Below are 11091 nucleotides of genomic sequence, written 5' to 3'. Positions count from 1 at the left end.
CACACACACCTACATTCTCACATGATTTTGTACAGTAAAAAAACACCTGGATGCCTGATGAAGTCTAACACAATTCAGCAATGACGTGAAAATGAGAATAATGAGAAAGAAATCAGCATAGATTAGACCCAGCTCAGCCTGCCCTTAAGTACCTTCTAGTGTGCTTCTCTCTTGGGTCCCGGGGAGCATCATGGGCTCCTGAAGCTGTCCCAGCAGATCCCGTATAAGAGTGTGGTCCTTTTCCATGAAAAAAAGAAAAGTCCAAGTTAAAGTATTTACTCATGATAGGGGGTCTGCAGGAAAACGAGCCTCCTTTAATCACTGACACATGAGGAATCCAAGGTTCTTCATATGCTCAAAGATGCATCAGTTTAAAATTCACTACTCTTAGTGGCTAGGTGATCCAATCACTACGTCCAATATCTGACATCAAGGCCTTTTGTTCTTAGAATGGAAACTGTAACACATTCCTTAAAAACCAATCAAAACAAAATAACACCTCAAGCCAGAACATGGCACAATGACCACAAATACAGAAGACTTACTTATGTGGGGAGTAAACAAAATATTTTAGACATACTCCAACACACTGTACAAGTTCTACTTTTGTTTACTTTTTTATTTTATTTTATTGTATGAGCATTGGTGTTTTGCCTGCATATGTCTGTTTAAGAGTGTTAGATCCCTGGGAACTGGAGTTACAGACAGGTGTGAGCTGCCATGTGGGTGCTAGGAATTTAACCCAGGTCCTCTGGAAGAACAGCCAGTTTTCTTAACCTGAGCCATCTCTGAAGCCCCAGGAGATATATTATTTCAATACACAATCATTGAGAACAAATGTAATCCCAAAGTTTAAGAGTTAAACCTGTTTATGATTAAAGTTCCTTTGTGTAGGATAACTAGATTTCTTTTTCAAGATAGATGTTAACTATTAAAAGCAAAATAAAGTCTTTGAAACAAATGAGCTACCAAAACCAAACTAGAATAAAATTCCCAGCATTCCACATTAGTGCTGCTGACAAAAATTTCCAAGAGAACAAAATATGAGGGCAGAATTAGGTTGGCCCTGTGTGCACATCTGTCTTGGCCAAGAAATCACAGTTGAGCCTGATGCCCACCAGTTAGCCAACATTTGCCAAGACCTCAAGATGCATAAAGAGATGATATAAAGATTTACTGTGTATCAAATTATATAATGCTGTAATGAATAATATCTCAGCACTATTACAGTATCCACTGTAACAGTACAAAATAAAGTAAGGGGCTGAAGAGGGAGTTCTGCATTTAAGAGTACTCGCTGCCCTTGTAGAAGACAAGGGTTGTAGGGTTGGGCTCCTAGCACCAACGTGGAGGCTTACAACCATCTCAAGTTCCTGGTGCCACAGACACACATGCAGACCAAACACTCATAAAATAAAAACATTCACATCTGAGAAACCAGCTTCCAACAAAATAGAGTACAAAAGGCTCAGAATATTTGCCAAACATGGATGAGATTGGATTAAATAGACCACAAAATTATCACCATGTTTTTACATTAAAACATTCCTCTTTAGATGAGAGGCAGGAGAATGGATTTTCTTCCATATAAAGAACCTGTGGGTAGAATATTTTGGACTTATCTAGAAAGAGCTCAGCAGCCTTCAACTCAAAAAATGCAAAGTTGAGGGTCCCCAAGTCACCACAGAGCATGTCACCTTCAGCAAAGACTCAAAAAACATACTTCTACCTCCTAGCAATCCACAGTGGGCTCTTAACATTGGTAATTTGCATAGTTGGTTTCAATTCCCAACTTTATATTCATTTTGTCTGTTCTGTCATACTTCTGCACTTTGCTGAGAGTGACACTGGCTTCTTCCATGAGCAAAAATCAGTTCTTCAAAATTTCCGGAGTGTTTAGAGTTTGTTACAATATTAAAGCTTCAGTCTTAATCATTTCAATTCCATAAGCTCTGTGCCTCCCATGAACCCTTGGAAGAGGCCAAGTCTACAGAAGCCTGCCTTACCACAGAAAGGATCAGACACAGCACAGGACAGAGATGAAGAGGACAAGGCCAGAACACTGCTGGATGTGCTGCAGATGGCTCCAGAGTGGAGCATTAGGTGTGAAGTGCAGAGAGGGTTCGGGGTGTGACTGAGGGCCAAAGCTGACAGGTATGATCCTTAATCATATTGAGACAATCAAATCTGTTCAACATTCATAAAATTCAATAGCATTTTGCTTCAAAATTTATTGCTATTCCATGAATGCCTTGAAAGAGCACCAAGTTTTCAACATTTATAGCAGAAATTTTATAAAAAGATTTGATTTTTGGCTTTACTACTACATCTCCAAAATAGATTAAAAGTCTGATACAGGTGGGAAAAAAGAATTCTGGCCAAACTCTGTCAACGTGAATAGAAAACAAACTCTACTGAATCTTAAGATTTGGCTTCTCTGAGAACTGCTGAGTTCACATGTTTATGTAAAAATGAAGCCACTCACTAAAATTACACTACTGGATGCTTGGTGCCAGAATTCCATTTCCTTTACAGCCATGGTAGTTTGAAGTCTCAATTTGAATATAATTGAGCTATACCTTCAGCATGAACTCAATGCTTACTACAACTCTGTGGGCAACGGCCTCTGTGCTCATCATTAACAGACCCCTCCTCCCATTTAGAAGTTGCAAGCCTACAACAAAGGTTTGGGTGCCAGTGCTTTGAGGGGCAAGAGAGGAAGTTAATGAAAGGGGATGGAACAAGTAAGAGGGATAGAGGAAAAACTTCAAGACTAGGATCTGTGGGCAAGGGCTGCCTATGTTAGGAGTAAAGTTGTCCTGTTAACTAGTTCAGTGGATGTTGCAACTCCCAACCAAGCTTCCATAGATGGCATGAGTCACTGCACAGGCCTCAGGAACAGAACCAAATGTTCTACTGACATTAAATGATGTGAACTTAAAGTGCAACTGACACTCTGGCACTGATATGTTTGATTGAGAAGGCACTTGCTTGACAAAAGGCAAGAATTAGTTGAAGAGGTACAGAAAAAAAAAAAGCCAAGACCAACAGTACTTGAAATAATTTGGTGATAGTGGAGGACTGACTGTTGTCAGTAGATTAAAGAGATGAGTGCCTTAAAGTATAAGAGAAATTAGAATACCAAGGCTTAATTAACAGAGCATTAGCACAAACACCATAATCAGGGGCACAGGGAGATCACATGCTGAAAGTGACCAGGTGATACCCAAGGCCAAGACCAGCATGGTCTCAATGTACCGTACCAAGTGGCAGGGGTACAGAGATCCCAGGCTCAATCATCAAGACAAGAGAGGTCTGATTCACCATTCCCTCTTTTACCTCTACCTTTCCAGTGGCCAGGACGGTAGAAGCTCGGTTTGCCTGGAGGGGGTGGGGGCTGGCCTGCTTTGTTAGCAGTACTGTTGGCTTTGGCCAAGGGTGGTTGGAATGAGTTGGAGAGAAAGATGCCATCCGAGGCTGGGCGGGGCTGGCAGGGGGGCTGCTGCCGCTTAGGGGCAGCAAGAGGAAGGTGCCCATGAGACTTTCTTGTGCTGGAGTACTTATCCTGACCTGCTGAGCCGCAGTCCTCCTCCTCCTCATCATCATATGCAACAAACTTGGCAGTGAACAGCGAGTCTGGGGAGAGGACCTGTGTTTTGAGGTAGGAGGCGTTTCGCTGAGGTGGGGGAGGAGGGGCGCTGGGTGCTGGGGACGGGGATGGGGGTTCATAGTCCCGTGGAAGTGGAGGTCGGCTCAGCCCAGGCTCCTCGGGCTCCAGCAACCTTCGTGCTGCCTCGTCGTGTTGTCTGCGCCTCTCAGCTTCTAGGCGGCTGTAATACCCTTCTTCCTGTCGCCTCTGCAGGCGGGAATAGACAAGAGTGCAAAAGGTCAAGGGTCAGAGGGGGATCAGTGGACCCTCTGTGCCTTCACAGGGAACAACAGGTACACCGATCACCACTACCCATCACTACACTGGCATGTCCACAGGACATCATGTTTCAGTGTCATAACTGTTGTAACAGAAGAGGAAGGCCACTCGGAGCTTGTCTTGTCTCAGGAATTATGAAGACACACACACGCACAACTGTTCCACACTAACATGGACAGCTCAGAAGCATGGGATTAGTCAACTCTCATGACTTATTTATGCAATTAGACTCTGGACCATATACATTCTTTATTCTTCCTCTTGCCTCCAACATTTTCTCTCCTTTTCTGTTTGGACAAGATATTAACTTACCTGTTTCTGCTGTGTTTCAATAGGAAACCATAAACAGTAAGAAATATGACTCATTTTCCCAAAGCCACAATCTAACAAGTATGCTTTCCAAGGTTAATGTATATTTCAAATCTTAATAAAACTCTCTGAGGAACAGAAAATGAGAGCCAAGCATTAATAGTAATAGCAGATATATTCTGACACACACTGTACATTGTCATCCAGGCAAACTACAGTTGACAGTATTGAAATTCTTTGAACATTTAAAAAGGCAACGACACAGCTTTGTTAAGGGCTGACAAGAGCTTAGAGCACAAGAAGAAAGTGAGTATGGAAAGGGGTGGGAGAGCCAACAAATCATCTGCCTTGACTGAAGCAAACCATGTGCAGCCAGGCTGAAGTCCATTCAGTCACAGGAAACTAACATCAAGGACCTGCTGGTATGACAGGCTTCTTTGATCCTCACTATGCTGCATTCTTTCTCTGGTCCCTCTAGAGCTACACACAAGCACACATAGTAAACATACAATGCTCCCTGCTTCGTATTCTGAGAAAGAAAAGGGAAGACTAAAAGGCCAGTCCCACTCATTACCCTGACCCAAATTTCTAGCTTTATTTCTTGTTCTATGTTGTAAAATCCTAAAGGAAAGGTATTTTTATCTTCTTGACTATACAAAATTAGTACTACCTTAGGTTGGGTAATTAAGCTATAATGACTTCTGTGGCTTTTAAGTGGCACTGTTGAGAATGGTAAAATTACATGAAGAACAATTGTTCGGTAACACTGTATGGAGAGGCCAAACCAATCTTTTTCGGTTATACCAAGAGCAGATACAATTAAATGACCATGGTGACTTTATCCAGAAAACGAATGCACATGTTCCATAACAAATCAAACCCATCAATTGTGGACATTCTGTAGTAAAAATAGTATTTCAGTTTCTTTTTACAGTGACTACTCAATTATACTAGAACACAAGTATGTTTGACATAATTATGAGTCATGAGAACACACATTAGAAAAATTAAATAACCTAGGGTTTCTCAACACAGAAAGCACAGCCTGCTTCTCTCTAGAGTACACAGCTCTGATGCAATGACCAGGCTGCTTCATCCAGGCTCAGCAAGGCCAGAGCTGTTCTAATTATAATGAGGCAGCTGGCCATCCCTGAGCTGGGAAAGCACCCATCCCTGCAGCCCGAGGACTCTCAGGGAATACACAGTAGAGCAAGACCACCACCGTAACTTAGAAAATTGGCTGGATCCAGTGCTGGGCACACTTCCTGTTTTCCCGAAGGGATCATTGCTTTCAACTAGTATTACCCAAGTTAAAGGCTCTTGGGCAACCTGGCCCTGGAAGCTCAGTCTTTCAGAACAGCTCTGCTGTTAGCAAGTAATCAGTCACTGCTCTAGATGCAAGCATGCGGCCTCACATCATCCACTCTGTTTCTTTTAAATGAGCCACACCATGTCTACCAATCTTATTCTTAGATTGTCTTTTGACCAATTCATCGATTCATTAAAAATTTAGAGCTTCCTTAAAAAATTTATGGGTTTTATTTTTTTGTTGTTTTTTTACTTTTTTGGGAGGAGGGCTGTTCCTATTTACATAGTTCACTCGATCAAGGAAGTAACTATTAATAAAAATTAAACTTTTCTCCATCTGAAGTAGTTACACTCAGAACTTCTACCTTCACAGAAGGTAAGTAATAGAGAAAAACAGCTTCTCTAAAACCACACAGCAACATGCAATACCCAGGGACAGGGCAGAGCCAACCTGGGCTCAAGGTAGCCGCTCTTCACCCAAGAGAGCCTCAGTCCCAGACACAGGAAGATCTGAGAACTACATCTTGGAAGTTTCTGCTTTGAAGACTGTCAAAATTGCTATCATTTTAAAATTCAAATATGGAAATTATTTGAGTTAAAGGTCACATATATAACCAGAATACTTGTTGGGTTGCATACTAAATTTTCCTTTCTTGTGTTTTACAAGCCATCTAATTCTCTTTACCATCAACCAGAACTAAGTAGTTTTAGTGCATAACCTGTTTGAAATGGTTAATGAGAACCAACCACCTTGCTATGTCCCTATTGCCTCCCAGAGTTCACACTAAATTCTCACAGTAACTGAATAAGTAACACTTTCATAAAAGCCACCTGGATCCTGTCTGGGGGACCAGAGCACTGTCATGTCCCAGACCCCTTGCTCTGGGGCCTGGTGCTCAAGAGTGAGGGAGCCCAGATCAGAAGGCAAAGGAGCCTGAAGACAGTCCAGAGGAGAGGCAGGCAGGCCAGATGGGGCTGGAGTGTTTGGTCCAAGAGCAAAAGCTGGAAGATCCGTGCCTGTTGTGTGTTATGCATCCTAGATACACATCGCTTCTAGCCCCCTTTGCCCTAGAAATCACTTGTGTTCACGCTAATCTGCTAAAAACTAGCCGCCTTTAGAGGACCATAACCTTTTCTTCAGCATCTCTCTTTACTCGCTCCTCCTCCTGATGGCGTCGATCTTCCTCTTGTCTCACACGATCTTCTGCTTCTCGTTTACGCATCTCTTCCAACTGCTGCTGGCGTCTGCGCTCCTCATCCTGCAACTAACAGTAAACTGAATTTAACTTTCACCCAGTAAAACCCACCAGCACAGACATAAAAAGCACATCCTGAAACGAGCACAGACACAGACACCCCGCCCCCCCCCCCCCCCCTGCCACACACACACACAGACATGGAAAGCCAAGTAGAAAACACCAGGCTAAATCACTGTTGGAAGATGGTAAAGCTCATGTATTAATTAGCTCTTATGATTTCAAAGTAAGTTACCTAAAGCTTTGTCTCCACAGTCCCAGTGTTATTCTTTCAATAATCACGACTCAAAGAAACAAGTTATTTCATACATTCATGCATTAACCAAGTACAATTTTTTTGTTACAATAAATTTGTTAGCTACTTTCTCACCAAAAGGCTCCACTTTAAGAACTACAAATACTACAACCACCCCAAATATTAACAAATTCTTTTCTCATGGGATGTGGGTAGGTCTCGCACAGCAGTACAGGGCTGCCTGCCCTGAACCCAGCTGCAGTTGAAAGCTGTTACTTAGGGAGTGGGGGTGAAAGACTAGGGCTCCTCCTTTAGCAACTCCCCACCCTCCATATATCAACCTGGACTCTGGACTCCTAGCTGACATGACCTCAGACTTGCAGTCAGAAGCCAGGGTTTGAAATAAACTCATTCTGGCTCAGTTGTATCTATACACCTGTATTTGGGGGGGGGGGGGGGGAGACACAGGCCACACCCCACCCTGGCTGACTCTCCAGTACAGGACACCCTGATTTGGGTGACAGCTACTTTAAAATCTCTCACATTGGTCTCAATCCATCACCTGACACTTCTCCACTTTTGGTCATTCATGTTCTACCTTTCTGCAATGACAGAAGATGCAACACCTTCCCTTTAAAATATCAAACACTACCAGCTATCTTCAAATGCCTGTGATGCGCCTCTCCATTTTCCTGTGGCCCCTTCACCCTTCTGACCATATTTGTCTAGGCATCACAAGCTCTAGGTTGGGACAGAGTGTGATCTATATAGCAATGTCTGCAGTCTTATCATAGACAGTGGGAACACTGAACTGGCTGCACAGATCTGTGCTATAGTCATACCTACATCAGCTCTATGACATGCCACCCAGAGGACTGATTCAAATTCTCCACAATTCAAAAGAAACCCAAAATTATTCTGCTAATCTCTAAGCCACTGCACAAACACTTCATATAAGACTTTTGCAAGATGCAGTTCAATTTCTGGAAAATCACAAATGATTTAAATTTCTGGATTTATATTGTATATGTATGCTTTAAAAAACAAAAAAACACAGATGGACGGTGGTATTGCATGCCTTTAGTTCCAGCACTCAGAAGGCAGAGGCAGGCAGATCTGTGAGTTCAAGGCCAGTTTGGTCTGCAGAATTCCAGAGCAGCCAGGGTATACAGAGGAACCATGTCTTGAAAACAAACAAACAAAAAGCAAAACAAAACAAAGAACACACAAAAATCTAGTAATTTTATTCCTTATTTTCAATGGAATAAATGTTTTATCTAGGGCTGGAGAGATGTGTCAGCCACTAAGAGCCTGGCTACTCTTTAGGGATTTGATTCCCAGCAAACTTGCAATCATCTGTAAACTCCAGTCCCAGGGATCTAATGCCCTCTTCTGGCCTCCAAGGGCACCAGGCACAGATGCATATGCAGGCAAAATACTTATAACACATAAAATACTTAAAACTCCACTATATTTAGTAGAAAAGAAATTAGCCTATGCTGTTGGGTTATTCAAGTCAGTAAATAATAAAACATCTAATAAAAATTATCTTCTCAAAAAGACAAATGAAGTTATCTTTTTCTTTAACATAAGGTAGGTGCCAAGTCCAAACACAGGTTGGGATTTAGGGGGTGAATTTTATAGCATGCATAAACACTGTTGATGAAGAACAAAAGAAACTAGGAATCAAAGGCAACCCTGAGGACTACAGTGAGGATGCTACAGCCAAGTGTGCACATCCCAGAAGAGGAGTTATAGACAATATCAAAATAAAAATAAATGGATCATTACAACAACCCAGAAGCAGCACCATGCACAAGCAACAAAATCAAGCAACACAAGAACTAGCAAATGCTCAGAGAAAGCAAACTGGCCTATGGCAGTGTCACTGAGCATGGGCCAGGCTACCCTGACCAATCAAGGCAACCTGGATCAGTGCTAATCTAAATCTCATACTCTTGGAATTCAAGTAGGAATGCCTGGCAGTTTCTGCCACCAGGTTGCATTTGTAAAAGGGTATTTCCAGGTCAAAAATAGTGTAGGTTGAGATTTGTGTGTTTCTAAATTCACAAAATATACTAAGGACTAAGGTTATTATCATTGTTAAATTAACAGCCATGTTTGAATTATGTTAATATAAAACAGGGTTGTGAAACCCTTTACTTGTTGACATCTAAAGTCTGCCAGGGTCTTTTAAAAATCCTTTTCCTGTATAGCTAATTTTTTCTAAGATACAACCTCAATTTTAAGACAAAGATATTAAAAAAACTTGAATTAGATTAATACTAAAGATTCCTTTGTTACTTAACCAATATAGGCAAGCCTTGTAGTCAGTCCCCTAAGACTTGGTTAGAACCTAGATCTGCAAAGGACCAGCCAGGCCTGTCTAAGGAAAAGGCTCTATGTCTTGAGTCAGAATTAGAAAACAATGTCCCCTCTCTCACAGTGGCAGAGGACATTAGAAAGAGGACCATGTAGAGCAAAACAGAGTCATTCCTCTTAGCATATGTCACACAGCACACACTATTTTCTTAAAGAAATGTGACTTCTAACTAAGTTAGAAGGACAGTGGCCCCCAAATAGGGCAAAATGGTTAATACTCTAATTAGGCTTGAAGTACTTAAGACAGAGCTTGAATCAACCCTGTCACACCTGGGCGGCTCAAAGGCTTGTGCCTGAGCACTTCCTACACAAAGATGGAGCCCTGATCATGTTTGACTTATTAGAAGAGCTACTCAAATCTCTGAAAACAACTTTTCACTTCCATCCACCCACAGTAGAAGCTCATTCCTGTGACTAATCACATTACCCAGAGCACCACATGACCCATTAATGTGTGGTGACAAGACAAAGCTCAGAAAAGTCACTGAAGGATGAACAGGCCCAGTGAGTATCTAGCTGATAGCACTGAATGTCACTTAATGAAAAGGGAAGTGCTTCTGATGAAGCAAAAACAACATATAACATGAGAGGAAAATGCAGGCCAGAATGCAAACTCATACCGGCCCTATGGGACAAAGGCTTAAGGCTCCCATACTGGATTTGGACTTTTACTTGGCCATGTAAGCTTTGTTATGAAGAAATGTACTATAAAAACAGGGACCTATGCCATCACCAGGTGTTTAAGGACTAGCTTTTAGACTTCTCATAAACCCAGCAGAAAATGACAATGAAGCAGCCAGGACAGGAAGGTGGGCAGGGGCAGTAGTTTCTGAGTTGGGTGAAATGGGATCATGTAAGGCTGTAAAGCTCAAAGACTACCAAGTGTCTCCAGGAACAGGAGGTCGAGGCAGAGTGGCTGTAGTGTGAGAGGCACAGAAGAAAGGGGGGGGGGATCTAATTTTGCACAGGTTGTATTTGGAAAGCTTCCCCTTTGTTACCAGGAGGAGAAGGTATACAGGCACATTGGTAACCAATCTTATTAGGCAAGAGGGCTAGATTAGAGCCACTGGCATCATTATGGTCTAAAAGTTCTGGATCTACAATGAGAGGAAGCAGGCTGTGGACTGACAGTGGCATCAGGCCCCCTGGGAGGCCAGAGGGAAGAGTGGGGATCACTTTAGGCAGTCCTTCAGCCTTAGGAAACCTGCCTCACCTATCCCACGAGTCACCCCGAGTCTATCCTGCAACATGCTAACAACATGTGTTGAGACTGCAGGGCAATCTGCCAATTCTGACATGTTAAGAGTTCTGTTAACAATGCACTGTTGTTAATAATATTAATATCTACCAGAGAACTGGGATAGGAATTGCTTAGAAACAGAATGGTTAAGATCAATACTAATAATCAAAATATTCCTTTTAAAACAAGAAAAACTGGGACCTGTTGGCTGGAAATAAACATTTTAGTGCAAGCATTATTTAGTATTATTCATCAAAGATAACTCTACAGATAAAGCCATCCTTGAGCCGAGAGCTGGCTAGTGTCTGACACAGTGCCTCTGGTGGGGAATGTGGTACACACCTGTAAGCCCAGGAGGATCATGAGTTTGGGGCCATCCTGGCTCACAGTGACACAGTTTCTCAAAACAAAGTAACAACAAAAATTTTAACTA

The 11091-nt window shown here is 42.2% G+C and overlaps 1 protein-coding gene across 10 annotated transcripts in view; it reads right to left on the bottom strand.

Moving 5' to 3' along the window:
* The window catches only part of Afdn (afadin, adherens junction formation factor), a 113214-nt gene that overhangs the window by 3211 nt on the left and 98912 nt on the right, over positions 1 to 11091 (bottom strand). For 7 of the 10 annotated variants that reach the window (XM_035440452.1, XM_027401153.2, XM_027401154.2 and 4 more), the window contains 3 exons: positions 6676 to 6810; positions 3571 to 3856; positions 153 to 237 (listed from right to left, as the gene is read on the bottom strand). In XM_035440452.1, coding sequence (XP_035296343.1) covers positions 153 to 237; positions 3571 to 3856; positions 6676 to 6810 — 506 coding nt within the window. The remainder of the gene's footprint in view (positions 1 to 152; positions 238 to 3570; positions 3857 to 6675; positions 6811 to 11091) is intronic. The other 3 variants (XM_035440451.1, XM_027401155.2, XM_027401158.2) reach the window with 1 other exon arrangement.

The sequence above is a fragment of the Cricetulus griseus genome, chromosome 2, assembly GCF_003668045.3.
Source record: "Cricetulus griseus strain 17A/GY chromosome 2, alternate assembly CriGri-PICRH-1.0, whole genome shotgun sequence".
NCBI classification, from domain to species: Eukaryota; Metazoa; Chordata; class Mammalia; order Rodentia; family Cricetidae; genus Cricetulus; species Cricetulus griseus.
The sequence above is the reverse complement of the archived record's forward strand: the minus strand, read 5'-3'. Positions and strand labels throughout refer to the sequence as shown.